This window comes from Acipenser ruthenus, chromosome 7 (assembly GCF_902713425.1).
Source record: "Acipenser ruthenus chromosome 7, fAciRut3.2 maternal haplotype, whole genome shotgun sequence".
NCBI lineage: Eukaryota > Metazoa > Chordata > Actinopteri > Acipenseriformes > Acipenseridae > Acipenser > Acipenser ruthenus.
This window is the reverse complement of record NC_081195.1, coordinates 10,983,492-10,999,579: the sequence shown is the minus strand read 5'-3', so window position 1 is coordinate 10,999,579 and position 16,088 is coordinate 10,983,492. Positions and strand designations below refer to the sequence as shown.

Here is a 16,088-nt window from a genome sequence, read left to right as displayed (position 1 = left end):
GTTTTCATTCTCTTTTTTTTTGGGCTGCTAAGACTTTCATCCACTAGTCCTCCACCTTTCCTGCAGAATGAAACAGGGTGGATTAATACAATGCCTCAGGATTAACAACCCTATGTTAAATTCTTAGCTCAGCAGTTTTAACCTTACTATTGAATTTTCGACAACCTAAAGACAGATATGTCACTCAAAAATGTACTATGAAAACCCTGGTTTTACTTCACTTAACAGTTCTATAGTGACACCTTGTGGATGTAAGACCATACTACACACCTGTCCAAATATAACAAATTGTTATTTTATGAAAACCCAGTAGTGTCACACATATGTATTACACAGTCAAGAAAAGACAAATATAAACGTTTAAAATTGAATAATCTTTGAAATACTGTATTACAGCACATTTGAACACACGTTTGCAATAACATGTCCCTATTTTATAACTGCATGTGAGACTAGATAGCAGATGGAAGTGGATGATAGGTAAAAAGGAATTATTTCATGAGCTCTAACCCCTTTAACAGCTGACTTGGCCATTTTTAAGGGGGGAGCACATTTCTCCATTTTCCAGCCATGACCTGCATTTTGTCAATAATTTGGTGAAATTAAGCATTCTGGAGATTTCCTGAAAAAAAAAAAAAAAAAACCTTACAAAGCAAATGCTTTGTATACCCAAACATCAGATGACTAATTATATATATATATATATATATATATATATATATATATATATATATATATATATATATATATATATATATTATTATCGCTTAATCGTTCATGACAGACATTTTACCAAGCCCAACTCAACTGTCAAAGTGAACAGCCTCTGACGTCACTTCTGGGAAAGACTGAAGAGAAACATAAGGCAGTTCTGTAGTGTGGTTTGCGTAATTGTATCTTAATTAACAGATACAATAAACAGAATACAGAAATGGACGCTGTTCTTTGAAAAACATATCGGTTTTAAGAATGAGGGAGATGGTAGACGTTCATAAGTTACCGATCATTTGTGTATCCTGGTACAGTACTGTGAAAACAAGTTTGTTGACGTGATCTGCTGTTGCTCAGGCCTGTGCGGAGTGGGTTGGAGAGACTTGTTATTTAACTAACAGACGAACATTAAGAAATACAAGGTAGCGGTTTGTTTTTTGTCAGAAGAAAGCTCTGGATTTTGCTCCTGAATAACGTCAAATATAACTGAAAAGAGTAAGTTATACGCCAGCTTTTTATACTGTCTTATATTACAAAACAAAATAGGCCTACTCTGTGTCTGTTCGACTTGTCTGTCAACCGTAACTTAGTCACACTTTTGAAATCAATTGTAATAAAGGTGAAGTCGTAAGATCATTAAAATTATAATACTTTTTTTACGACGTCGATGAACTGTGTCAAGACTAGATTCGCCATAGCAGTGTCGCAGGAAGTGTGTAGGTTGTTTGTCCTTAGTGAGAAATGTGCCACTTGAATTATCTTCTAGTACAGTGCGACTGTATCTCTGTTTTAGGGATCAATTTAACTGATTAGTGAGAGGCAAACTAGGAGGACTGCAGTAATAGTGACTGTATCAGAAATAATACAATAATCGATTTATCCATATACAATAATGGTTTTCTTGTGAAAACATGGTATTTCCGCGATATCACCTGTCAACGATATTTAATATATTATTATTGTTAGAACAATGAAAAATGGAATTGATGGACAGTTGGTCCTCAACATAATATAGTGTGCATCTTCATTGATATGTTTTGCAAAATTTCATAGATCCCCCATTACTGCTAGTGCTAATTGGGGTCTGTTAACAGTTAACTGTTAACTGTTAACAATATTTTTGTAGTCGTAGTTAATGAAAAAAGGCATATATCTTACCCGCCATTCACTCGCTCCCAAGGATTCAGGTGTGTTATTATTATTATTATTATTATTATTATTATTATTATTATTGTCTTAGTACAGATTTAATGTTATTATTTTCAGTAATTTGTGTGGTGTGGAAATTGATTTTGTTGCCATTATTTTTTCTTTTTAAAATATAGAATATGGAGAAGCCCCCATTCAGACAGATTCAGATATGTGGAGTCTGGGAAATGAAGGATAAACTGGGAACAGGAGGATTTGGCAACGTCTATTTATACCAGCATTTGGTAAATACATTGTTTTTGATCAGTATTTATCTAATTGTCATAATCTAGTGCAGGGCTTCCCAACCCTGGTCCTGGGGACCACATGTGTCTTCTGGTTTTCATTCCAAGGCTCTCAATTACTTAAATAGACACTTTAATTGAACTAATAATTTGCGTAATTAGACCTTTTTAATTGTTCTCCGCTCCTAAAAAGTTGCAGAGTTCACGTTACTTATAAAATGTTATAGCTAACTTGAAACCTGCAACTGTTTAAGAGCTGAAAACAAGTAAAAAGGTCTAATTAAGTCAATCATTGGTTCAGTTAAGGGTTGAGTTAATTAATTGAGAGCTCGGTTGAAATAAGAAAACTGCTGACTGATACTGGCTTCACAGTTGCTACACAACTATATTATGTCACATTGAAGTGTATTTAACCATTTTAGTGTTACAATAAATTCTGCCATTTACGTATACCAAAGGGATTTCAATTTCTTAAGTAAATATTTTGGACCTTTCTGCACCCTAATCCCAGCCACTACATTATTTGGTCACGTGATTAATTTCTACCATGAAGAGAGTCATGAGTTCATGAATATACCCATTTACAATTACAGTAGTCTCCGCGTAGAGACACCTAAGAGAAGACTTCGCCTAAAAGAACACCCATGTGGTGAAACGGATTCTTCCCACTGTAAATGCCACGGCTTAAGGAACAGGAACTTCGCTAAAAAGAACACGTTCTTGGCACCAATAGCGATTCGTTCACAAAACTGATACAGTACTGTTTTGTAACCTGATAACTCCTCATCATCAAACTTAAATTAAAATGGTTTATTCAGTCTTTTCAAAAGTGACTTTTCATTTCGAGAGTGTCTTGAGGCACACTGATTAGTTTGTTCAGTCTTTTATTCAGTCCTTGTATTCTGTTCAGTCCTTCTGTATTGTGATTTCCACGAGTACACCTCATCAGTACAAAATGGCACATAAACAAACGGCAAAACGCTCCGCTTTTCCTCTTGCTACAAAAAGTTGGAAATTGTTCGAGCTCTTGAAAAAAACCTGAATCAGACACAAGTCGCCAAGCAATTTGTGTTTCCCGTTCTGGTGAATTGCTTCACCATTCTGTTAAAAAATGTTGTGAGTGTCTTTAATATTTCTCCTGTATTCATAATTTATCTAGAGCTGCAACTGCATTTTTTAACATGTGTAAGGGTGCTGTGTTAATTTAATTTGACGGTTAGTTTATTAACATTAGTCTGTCTGTTATTTATTATTATTATAGTTTATTAACATACACTTGGCTATTGCTTTTCACTTATTCAGTTAATTTCAAGTGTTGATGCACGTGCGTCATGAAAAGTAATACATGTTTATTTATTTATTTATTTATTTATTTATTTATTTATTGATTCATATTGTGTCTGGTGGTCAACACTGTCTTAGAGAACACTTTACCTAAGAGAACACTTTGCTTGTTTTCTGAGGGGTGTTCTCATAGCTGGAGACTTCTGTACTAATCTTGTTAGTATCCTTTCTTTTTGTCTTTCAGGAAACCAATGAAAAGATTGCTGTTAAATCATGCCGCTTGGATTTGAATGCAAAAAACAAAGAGAGATGGAGTCATGAAATCCAGATTATGAAAAAGTATGCTACAGTGTAATATCTGTTTTCTTGTGAAATTCAAAGCAAAACTGAAAATACTGAGGAAGTATACAAGAACAACCGTGTCTAGTTTAAAGTAGAGGATGTGGTTTTGAGTAACACCACCTTTTTAACTTGGCTTCAGGCTAATTAAGTACACAGTAACCTTTCTTCATTGCAACTACAACCTATACATACATAATATAAATACATACATAAAAACAGGACAGGGCATGTTGTGTTTGGTGTATTTATTGAAATTATATTTATTTTATTTTTCTCCAAGGCTAAATCATCCAAATATTGTAACAGCACGAGACGTACCTGAAGAAATGAAGAATATTGCTTTTAATGATCTTCCACTTTTAGCTATGGAATACTGCTCCCGGGGTGACCTGAGGAAGGTAGAATGATGAAACTTTGTTGTGTTCATGATCACATAAAACGTTACCGTACAAACTGATAAATGTTGTTCTTAATACACAAGCATTCGTAAAATATTTAGTTTTATACAGTAACTAATAGAAAAATAATTCAGGCCTTGTTCAACAACAACAAAATCCCCGAGAATATGGTCATAAAACAGTGATGCAAAATCTGCTAACATGATGATACAAAATGGCTGTTTTAACATGCTGTTAAGTTTTGTGAGGTCCTTAGTTTTTTTTTAATGGCAGGGTTAAAGGACAAAGAAGAAATGGTTGTCCAGTTGCAGAAAATATATTTTGTACTTTTAATGATAAATTGGACAATGCACCAAGAAAGTTAGGAAACCAAATTTATCTGCCTGGTGTGGTCATATATTAAGTAAGTGATACCAGACCAAAAAATGTAATATTTTATTTTACAGCTTTTAAATAAACCAGAAAACTGCTGTGGGCTGAAAGAAAGTGAAGTGCTTTCCTTACTCAGTGAAGTTGGTATGTAAGGTCAACTGATAAAAGAAAGTGATTTACTGTACTGTAATTCATGTAGTATTCTAATATCTAGATGCATGTATCCATAAATGTATTTTTATAATTTATATATACTATATATTTTATATGTTTTTTAGGGACATCAATTATAATATAAAAACAACATAGCTCAGGGTTTGTTTACACTAGCAAATTGATTACGGTTCTATTGTATGCATTGACATAGCTGTGAAATCATAGATAGATTTAGCTGATGATAAAGAGTAACCCTGGCAAGCACCAGGAAGCTTATTACATTATCTCAGCTGGAAACCAGTAAACTCAAAAGAAAAGATACAAAATCCCAATCACCTGTATTAGTTTCAAAATAACTTCTTCCAGTTTCTAAGACTTTTTGTCTTTATTATTGTTTCAGGGTCAGGTATCCAGTATTTGCATGAAAACAGAATTATTCACAGAGACCTTAAGCCGGAGAACATTGTGCTTCAGGAAATCAATGGAAAGGTGAAGCAAAAACTTTCTTTATGCTAAATAAGGAGCCGTAGTGTTAATTATTTTATGGGAATGCATTGATGCATTGATTTTCATTGATGTGTGCAAGCGACTTGGCTTTCTGGGGAAATTATATACAGGGGAATGGGGCATTGTAGCATTACAATTCAGAACTAAGACTGGTTCAAACACCAATAATGTAATCTTCATGTTTGCTTTAACATTTTGTGACAACATTTAAATGGAATTTTCATTTCAACAGTTTCAGTATGAGCTTTACAATTCTTGCCATAAATAAGCTCTAATGATACTATAAAAAAACTAAAGACCTGTATTTAAAAGAAACCATTGATTATCTTTAAAAGGTTCAACCTTTTTATTTTTAAACAATCTACAGTTGGTACACAAAATAATTGACCTGGGATATGCAAAAGACCTGGATCAAGGAAGCCTGTGTACATCTTTTGTCGGAACATTACAGTACTTGGTGAGTATTTCTTGAAAATGTGTGCGTAGAGCTGGATAGTGTTTGCTTAGATTTTGTTGATGTCCTTTGGTGTTGCTGCTAATATCTGATTATCTACGTTAATTTGTGTGCATCGAAAACCTGAAGAATGTTAAATGTTGTTGTTTTTTCTAGGCACCTGAGCTGTTTGAGAATAAGCCATATACCGTAACAGTAGATTACTGGAGTTTGGGGACAATGGTATTTGAATGCAACTGTGGTTTTCGTCCATTTTTACACAATCTTCAACCTGTGCAATGGTAAGAAATGTAGTACATTTCAACGAAATGAAAGTACTTCTCATGACTAAATAAATAAAGTAATAAACATCATTCCCTAACAATTTAGTGGAATAGTTAAAAACTTTTTTTACTGTATTGATTGAATTTGATAACCTTTCTTTCTTTGGTTTTAAAGATTGCATTTGGGATTGCTTAGAGTCAGTGCTGCTCCTTCATTCCACATTAATACATAGATATGTGCTAGTCTTATTTATGCTGTCCTTTGAGCTCTGTAAATTAGAGGTCTTCACGGGTCCAAATTAATCAACCCGACCCGGCCATGAACCGACTATTTTTTATCCGACCCGACCCATTTAAAATTCTTGTTATTAGACCCGGATCCGGCCCGAAAAAACAGTGGAACGCTTTTCCTTTCCCCAGCTTAGTATATGCACTGACTAGACACAGTATTAAAGCAGTGTTTTTTTTCCAGTCAACCTGGAAATCTGGCTGAACAACAGACAGTGTTTATTCCATCATAAACCTACACAGAGGACTGTAAAATTAAATATATAATATGTTTGTGTAAAAGACACAAAGATAAATACATAATCTGAAAATCAAATGAACTGAAGAACGATCTCGTAAATGCGTGATTTTACTACAAACTTAACACAAGCAAATGGAATTGAGATGTAAAATTTGTGTTTTGCAAAACTTGTTTTCCTTCTTTGTCCACAGTAACAACAAATGATTCCCACACCGCAGACTTGCATTTTTCTGTGAGCTTCTGTTCATGGAATTTGTTTTTCTTAAGTTTTTCTTTCACGTCCTTCATAAACAAATCCATTACTCTGACTTTTAAGAATGATCTAAAAGAAATGCCTTCGATATGGGTCACGTGTCTGCTGCTGTGCTGCAAGCCATGTCATGTGCTACTGGGGGAAGCCAATCCACGCAACAGGAATTACAAACAATGATATTTAGTACCAAAGAGAGCTTTTTTAATAGTAATAGTTTACTGAGTAAACAATGACCTGACCCAACCCTAGTGTTGCGTGACAATTTTGCACCTGAAAACCTGTTCGGTACGGGTTGGGTCTCAGGTCCTCAGGTCCGGGTAGACCCGTGAAGACATCTACTCTTTATGCTGCTAATTGTGTTTGAAGCACACAGGTTTTTATTGTGTTGTTTGTGCATTGTGATTGTTCTTTTTTTTTTAATGGTTTTTTTGAACCCCTTGTAAAGGAGGTCTCGGTCTCAATAGGTAAATCTCCTGGATTAATAAATAAACAATTAAAAAAAAAAAATGCAAATAATTTTAGTTGAATTGACTAAATACGGTATGTTTGAGAAAATCTGATTTTGTTGCCTCTTAGTTTGTAATGGAATCAGACGTGTCTTGACTATAGGATGTTATTTGTATACAAAAGATCAGTAAAAGGTACACCAAAATATTTTATTTATCTTGCACATTAAAATAATTGGACATTTGCCAATACCTGTTTCGTGTGTGTATTTGAGGAGGTATTAAAATGAGAAACAGCGTGCATGCTTTAAATTGAAATACCAGAGCTATCCATCCCAGTAACCAGGCACAATTTTGCCTTCCGAAACTCAACCCAATCATATTAACACTATTTTGCAGGAACAATAAAATCCGCCACAAAGGCCCAAAGGATATCATGGCTGTTGAAGAGATGAATGGTGAAGTCAAGTTTTCCACCCACCTGCCGTACCCTAATAGACTTAGCAGGTCAGTTTCATTATGTTTTGAACCTTCATCATATGACCAATAAGAGAAGTGCTGTCCGTCACATAGTAAGAACCTCAACTCCTAAAACTTTGCAGTCACTTTGATGTAACTTCAGTGATTTAAATACATAACTGAATTTAATACCTGCCTCACATTTGCCTTTGTGGAGAGATACAGAAAATTGTACTTATCCTTTGTCCTTCAGAGATGTTTAAAGCCTTACCATTTTAATTGAATGCAAGTTCATGAAATGTTCATTTTAAAATAAACAATACCAGAAGCTTCTTTAAAGGAATGTCTTCATTTTCTGCATTCCTGAAAGTAACGTGTTTATTTTACAGAACAATGGTGGAGCCCCTTGAAAACTGGCTACAAATGATGCTGAAATGGGATCCTGTACAAAGAGGAGGGGGTGTAGACCCTGATACAAAGCAGGCCATATGCTTTTTATTTTTAGATCAGATATTAAGTATGAAGGTTAGTATATATTGATATCATACATATATTTTTTGTCTACGCAAAACAGTTACATTTTAGATGACAACAATTATCCATGCATTAAAACAACTTCGTACTGTATCTGCAGACTTTAATTTCCTATTTAAACAAACCAGACAAACATAAGAAAATGTAGGAAAGCATTACAAAAAAGTGTATTGGTAAGATGTTTCTGTTTTAACACTAAGCAGGTCATGTGTTGTCAGGTTTGTCTTTACAATGGAAATGCACTCTTTTTTTTAACTTTAGGTAGTGCATATCTTGAACATGGCCTCTGCAAAAGTCCACTCTTTCCAACTGTCTCCTGACGAAGGTCTTCACTCGCTTCAGCAACGCATTGAAGCAGAAACTGACATAAGACCCCTTAACCAGGAGCTGCTGCTGGAGACGGGAGTATCCCTTGACCCTAGAAAACCTGCTAGCCAATGTGTGCTTGATGGAGTGGTAAGGGCATTACTATTGTAAGGTTTACAGGTTATAACATAACACATATCACAAAAAATAATGCAAAATGGCATTATTATTATTATTATTATTATTATTATTATTATTATTATTATTATTATTATTATTATTAGTAGTAGTAGTAGTCGTAGTAGTAGTATTGTCAATATTAGTATTTATTTTTTGACAGAAGGCGTTCTGTGTATCTATACCTAGATCCAGATATATTTTTGTACAGTAAACTCCACAGTATTTTGTTGTTAAGATCTTGCTTACATGATTCTTTTTTCTTCCAGAGAGGCTGGGACAGCTACATAGTGTATTTGTTTGACAAAAGCGTGACTGAGTATGTAGGACCTTTTGCTGGCAGAAAATTGCCAGACAATGTAAATTTCATTGGTAAGTTAAGTCCTAGTTTTCACACCCATGCTAAAATGAAGTTATATGTGTACTTGCAGTAATGTGGTTCACACAAATGAAACTATAAAACCATTTTTTTTTTTTATCAGAACTCTTTTTTTTTTCCTGTAAATATTGTATGATAACCATTGGTTGCATTCTTTCATTTAGTGCGGGAATCAAAAACGCAGTTGTCTAATACTGCATTAAGGAAAGTGTGGGGGGAAGCAGTGAGTTACGTCTGTGGACTCAAAGAAGATTACAGCAGGCTCTTCCAAGGACAAAGAGCAGCAATGTACGTAGGTGATGTGTGCCTTTTTCCATTGTATAGCTCAATCAAACATTAGAAAGTATAGCTTTGATGCATGATGTGAATGTGTGTTATATTAAGAGGCTTGGTGGCCAGTGGTTAAAGAAAAGGGCATGCTACCAGGAGGTTTCCGGTTCAAATCCCCGCTCAGCCACTGACTCACTGTGTGTGACCCTGAGCAAGTCACTTAACCTCCTTGTGCTCCGTCCTTCAGATGAGACGTAAAACCAAGCATTTGTTGATGTATACTGCATCCCCTAGTCTCTGTAAATCGCTTTGGATAACAGTGTCTGCTAAATGACTAATTAATGATAATAATAATCTTCAATAATATTGTAAAATGTATTCCTTCATAAACATTTACATTTTTGTTTGTTGTTGCTGTTGTTGTAGGTTAAGCCTTCTTCGGTACAATACTAACCTTACAAGATGTAAGAACGTGATGTTTGCCCTCTCCCAGCAATTAAAAGCCAAGCTGGATTTCTTTAAGAGCAGCATTCAGTATGACTTGGAGAAATACAGTGATCAGATGCACTATGGAATATGTAAGTGAAATGCAGGGTGCAGCTGGTGGGAGTCTTTTTTTTCAAAACAGTCGCGAACCCCCCAAAAATGTAAACATTATGGAAAGTAAAATAAAATGAAATGATCCTGAATGTATTATGTTGACAAATAAATCACATTTTACAAATCATCCAGGGAGCAGATGAAAGTGAATTACTTGCTGTTTTATTATACTTTAAACTAGATACAGTATCATAACTCCAAATTCTGTGAAATGGATTGCAACTTGATTGTTTTTTATTGTCCTGCAACAGCTTCTGAGAAGATGTTGAAGACCTGGCAAGAGAATGAAGAGAAAGCTGCTGCTTATGCACAGGTATTTATAAATTAATATATTAAGTTATGATGGGATGTAACATCTTTCCTGTTGTGTAAAATGAGATCACATTTTCACAAACGTAATTCAACAGTGCTCCAAGTAAACCATTTTTTTTGGAGCCTGCAGGCTCCTATTTATTCATGGTTGCCTATTAACCCTTTGCAGTCCATTTATTAAGTGCATGTCAGGCGCGTCAGGTCCAATTTATTTTCACACGCGCAGTTTTTTTTCCACAGTCAAATGGGTTTAAAAGGCCCTGCATATCACATTATTTTTACATACAATTACATTATTATTTTTTACACATTATTTTTACATTTTATTACCCATTTACACAGTTGGGGTTTTACTGGAGCTATCTAGATAAAGTATCTAGCTCATGGGTACAGTAGCAGTGTGTCCCCCACCTGGGATTGAACCCACGACCCTCCGGTCAAGAATCCAGAGCCCTAACCACCACTCCACACTGCTGCCCCTACTTATTTAAGAGAATTCATTTTTTAAAGGTTTACCAATAAAAAATATCAGAGTAAAATTCTTGAGACTGATATTAAAACAGTAAATAAAACTGGAAGCAGATTGCAGAGTCTATTGAAACTTGCTGTAAGTAAATAATATACATGTTACTTTCTGTCCCACTACAGCAGGTGAGAATAGATAGAATTGTATTACTATTGCAAAGCAATTCAGTGAGCTATTCGATTGGGAAGGATTGATCATTTTGAACCAAGTACCATTCCCTTTCATGTCTGAACAGCTGAATACAAACATGTGTAAAAATGTTTACATTATAAATAATATTCACTAACTCGTAGCCACAGAAAAGTCCTAGTCATCAATAGACACACCTTCACCGCTGGGTTCAGTTCAGGGGATGTTAATTTCAATAATTAAACATTTTAGAAAAAACAGGAAAAGATGATTTGCAGGGCTAAAATGTTAAAACGTACAAGGATATCAGTAGAGATACAGTAGCAGCATCGTTCAGGTTATTTTAAGACTCTTGAGTGATTAGTTTGTGAAGCACGCAGCCAATCAGAGTGGTTCCTCAAACCATTCAGTTACAGATTTCTAATGCTGAGATAGTACTGTGCTTTAAAAAAAATATGCAACATCCTCAATGAATAGGCAACAAGGCACGTGCTACACAGCCATCTGAATAGACCTCTGGTGCATATGTTATACATATACAAAAAGGAACAAACTCTAAACAATATTATAAATAACAAAACTGTAATTAATGTTACATATCTATATGACAAACTTTCCTGCACAAAAGTGGTCACCTGTAGGCACGTAAATTAAGTTGCAATCACCTAAAGAGAAAGAAAGTCACCATAATTACCAAAGTGGTCGCTACTTGGCGCACTACACACGCATTCAAGTTACAAAATTCACCCTTTTCAACCAGATCTTCTGTTACAATCAGGTAACTATATACAAAAGGCAAAGCTTCCTGAATAACTAGCATGCTTCCTGGCTGTATCACAATATGCGGTGCAAATAATAATAATAATAATATTGTATAAACTACATGAAATATAAGTCTAGTGCCGGACCATTATTCATTATTATTGCTTCAGAAACAGAATAACAAGTTGCCATTCCCCATCATTCATCCAGAGTTTCATTGTTTTCTTATCATCATTGCATTGTTTTTCTCCTAAAGGTTGCAGAAATCAGCCACTTGGATGAAGAAATAATGTCTCTGCACTCCGAGATAGTCGAACTGCAAAGAAGTCCGTATGCAAGGCGCCAAGAAGATGTTATGGAGAAGCTGTGAGGCAACATTTATTTATTCTAGTCCTTTGTGATTCCTATTACAGCGTATCCCCCTAAATAGCATGAGAAAATCTGTTAGAAGTAGCTAGTTGGAGCATACTTTCTAGTTGGGATAAAGTTTATGAGTAATGTAAAAATCGCTGAATGTATATTCTTGTCTATGTATTATGTACCTTTTAACTATATCTAAAGAACCACTTGGGTGTGAGCATTCCTTAGTTGGGATAATGAAGAGTATATCATCAGAATCACAATTCTCCATTTCATTTTGTATGGGCATTTTTTCTACGTTCCACGTTCACATTTAAGTTTTAAACTTTTTTAAAAGGCCGATGTTAAGAAATATTTTTTTAATCCCCACAGAGAAGTGGAAGCAATTGAATTATACAAGCAACTAAAAGCAAAATGTAAAGGTATGTATGTGATCTAAATAGCTTCTAGTATAGATATTAATATACCCCTAAACTGTTTACCACTTTGATATGATTATCATTTGTGTCTTTTTTGTTTGTTTTTGTAGCAGATCCACAGCATGCTTACAGTGACAGTTCAGAGATGGTGAAAGTTATTGTGAAAACAGTCCAGAGTCAAGACCGAGTTCTAAAGGACCTGTATGCACATTTAAGGTAAAATGACTTTTCACAATAATACAAGTAGAGCATGAAATGTTTTCTCTAATGTATACCTGATGCCTCTGGCAAAATATATAAATACTATGACCAAAAATATTGAACCATATTCTGAAGCTTGTACTTTTTTCTGAGTAATATTCAAAAACTAAAGCAATGGTATAAGCAAGAGGGTGGAGCAGGTAATTGTAGTTCAGGGTGTTCTTTAGAGTTTAAGTAATACAAATGCTGCACTTGCTTCATCATAGTGCCCTTTGACATATCCATAAAATGGCTGAAAGTTAATGCATTTTGTGTTTTCATATTTACAGTAAGATTCTGTTGAGCAAGCAAAAGATCATTGACTTGTTCCCAAAGATTGATAAAGTTCTTGAAAACATCAAAGAAGCTGATAGCAGTGTGATGCAGATGCAGATGAAAAGACAAAGAGAATTTTGGCATTTGCTAAAAATTGCTTGTGTAAGTATTAGCTGTAGACATTATAACATGTATAAGGGTTAGCAACGTTGTGCATTTTAAACAAAAAAGAAGCATTCACTTTAATTGCTATTTCACTATATTTAAGTCCAATGTCTTGTGAAGTGATATGACCCTGAACACACACAAAAAAAAAAACTGACAGTTATTTTGTCAGAACACTGTACATAGCATGTATCCAAAAAAAAGATCATAACCTATCCCAGTAAACTTTTTCAACCTAGGTCCTGTGTGTTTATCTCTTAATTTAAGAAGTGTGTCATTAATGCTAATGTATTTAAATGTATTTTAATGTCAAGAGGGGTTCTTTTTGTATGCTCTGGGATAGAGATAATGGCTGGTTACTGCATTTGAATATTCAAACTGAACCTCTGGTGCTTTTCTCTGTTTCATTAGGCTCAGAATTTAGCTCGACCATTTATGACTCCAAGTCCTGAGGCCTCACAATCATTACAGCTGTCAGCATGGACACAGCAAGGACAGCCTATTGCCACACCTACAAATGCACCACATGCACTCACTTCTTTACCAGGAGCTAATGACAGGTAAAAACCTGAATAAGGGTTAGAATCAACATTTTTTATTTGTTAATCAGTATTGCTAAACAGTTGTGCCAAACATTGTTGCAAGTAACTGAATTTTATTTACAGTATTGCAGTATTTTCCACAAGCCAAAAGCTTGTTACAAATTAGCAGTTATGAAAACCATATTGTGTTTTTTTTTAAAAGCCTGAATGTGTATATTTGCCCCCTTTTTGTTTTTCTAGTGACTCTGTTTCCCGTTTACTGGAGGAGAACCAGAGGTACTTGACCCAGTTAACCAGTGTGATGCAGGAAACCACTGATGAACAATCTAAAAGCATAATGGTAAGCCCAGGTTAAAGAGAGCATACAGAGATACTGGAAGCTAAGCAGGTCTGATGATTTGGGTTAGGTCAAGGGACTATAAGGGAAATGAATATGCAGAAATTAACTTTTGCCATATGCTTATTTTTTCCATTGAAGCCTGTGTACAAATTTGCTAATTGTAAGGTACTTTTTTCCAACTTTGCATTATCTTTTGAGGTAGCTGAGCTAAGATTTATTTTTTATTTTTTAAATGTGGTGAATATAATTTTTTTTGTTTGTTTCTATACAAAATAAGGACAATGGAACATGTATTAAAATGAAATGCTTTGATATCGGATATGCGTTGGATTCACAGTAGTGAATAGATAAACAGATCAGTTCCACAGTTTTCCTGTGTTTTACCTTTTTTGGCTGTGTTCAAACCATTGCTTACTTTATTTATTTTTTTAAGGATCAAGACTGGAGTTGGACAGAGTAAGAAGTTGTCACTGAAAAATCGACAAACATCTACAATCATCTTTAAAGTTTCTTTTTGGCATTTTCTACTACAAAACACTATCAAAGGATTTTTCCTTTGAATACAGAAGTGTTCAGCCATCACTCACTGAAGCCTATTTTTATTGTTTCAATAATAATATCCACACCACTTAATTGCACTGAAATATACAAGTTTGTAATCCGCAGAGCAGATCCCATTTTGTCTTATTTCTAATCAATCCATCCAGCTGCATCCATAAAACTTTAAAACCAAGACATACATTTTAACAGCGTAGACAATATATACAGCACCTTACTTCAATAAGGATCATTGATACGTTGCCTTTGGGATAATTTATTAACCACTATAAAAGACCAAGACACACAGTTTTGGTCTTTTGTATATTGCTGTACATTTTTAATTCTGGTTTGTTGGAAGTGTGAAAGAATTTACCAGTTTTCACTTTTTTTAGTTACATTTTAATTTAAAATATCATAAATAACCATCCTATAATACTGTATAATTGTTTTGTGATCTGTAAAATACATTCATAGCTCAGTCGACTTTATAAGACTGGAAATACAAAGATTTGAATTGAGTGTTTACTGTGAGCCCAAGAGAGCATTGTATAAAAGTAATCACTTTATTAAAAAAAAAAAATCACTTGTCTTTGTTTTCACTTCAGTAAACTTCAAGACTAGAACACACATCCATCTTTAAAGTACTATGTAGGAGGTTCAACCATTCTATGTGTAGTCACAATACAGTTCCTTGGAATCAGAAAGTAGAATTATGTAAAGAACAAAAAGCACTACAACATGCATGGAAGTCTTGATTGTTTTCTCAGTGGTTACAAATGCACTGTAATAATTGTTTATTGCCTGTATCTTTTTTAAATTTGCTGTGTCACAAAAAAACTGCTTGGGGTTTGCACATTTTTGGATCTAAGAAGTATTGAGTGGAGTATTGGTGTCAACCTACTAGCTTAATATTCTTTATCAACACTTTTTTTCACTTGCTTTTAATGTTGTAGTATACAGTACTCCATAAAGAAGAATATGCCATCCTGATCTGTGATTTGATGTGTACGTTAAATACTGTATTGCCACATTGTAGACTTATGTACAATAACTGCCTTTTAAATAGTTTTGCCAGTGTAATTATTTATGTACATGTGAAATAAAATCTAAAGGCAAGTCCTGCTAACTTTTTTTAATGAATATTTCTAGAATGCTGCAAAGATTCATATGAATGTTATTCCTGTTTGGTTTATAACATTTGTTTCAGATACAAAATACAGCATGGAGAGTAAAAATGATATCCTCCAATAAATGCATTTCTTAGCTATTTGGTAGATTGGTAGGAAGCCCCAGTAAGTTACTACAAATTGAAATCGCTTTGTTATGTTGTACTTATAAAATCATGTATTGTACCAAGTCAGGTTGTATCATATAACTGCTGTGTAAAAGTCTTAGACACATTCAGGAATTACAATATATGGATGTTATGAGCATCAACAATTTACTCAAAGCCTCCACTAGTGTTTTCTACTATTATAACAGCTTTGACTTATTAATACAGCTTAGTTTGGGTGAGAAGAAACCAAGCTTGTCATTTAGCAATCTATAATGCACATTGATCAGAATCTTCAAAAATGTGTGATCCCAACAACTCGAAGTAAACT

The 16,088-nt window shown here is 34.3% G+C and overlaps 1 protein-coding gene across 1 annotated transcript; it reads left to right on the top strand.

The window, feature by feature from the left end:
• Positions 1–794: 794 nt before the first annotated feature.
• On the top strand, positions 795–15,600 carry chuk (component of inhibitor of nuclear factor kappa B kinase complex). Its single transcript, XM_034027056.3, has 22 exons — positions 795–1,206; positions 2,037–2,144; positions 3,673–3,767; positions 4,051–4,168; positions 4,615–4,684; positions 5,097–5,185; positions 5,571–5,660; positions 5,814–5,938; positions 7,548–7,655; positions 7,997–8,132; positions 8,403–8,597; positions 8,894–8,996; positions 9,168–9,291; positions 9,700–9,851; positions 10,125–10,186; positions 11,859–11,968; positions 12,335–12,384; positions 12,492–12,597; positions 12,912–13,059; positions 13,474–13,622; positions 13,845–13,944; positions 14,378–15,600. Exons 2-22 carry the CDS (start codon positions 2,040–2,042, stop codon positions 14,402–14,404), a joined length of 2,262 nt encoding a protein of 753 aa, XP_033882947.1. The 5' UTR covers positions 795–1,206; positions 2,037–2,039; the 3' UTR covers positions 14,405–15,600.
• The last annotated feature ends 488 nt before the right edge of the window (positions 15,601–16,088 follow it).

Excerpts from the sequence above, each read along its gene's own strand:
- chuk (XM_034027056.3), top strand. The coding sequence starts at position 2,040 with ATGGAGAAGCCCCCATTCAGACAGATTCAGATATGTGGAGTCTGGGAA. Across the intron at positions 4,169-4,614 it reads CCCGGGGTGACCTGAGGAAG|CTTTTAAATAAACCAGAAAA; the intron begins GTAGAATGATGA and ends TTTATTTTACAG. Across the intron at positions 5,661-5,813 it reads TCGGAACATTACAGTACTTG|GCACCTGAGCTGTTTGAGAA; the intron begins GTGAGTATTTCT and ends TGTTTTTTCTAG.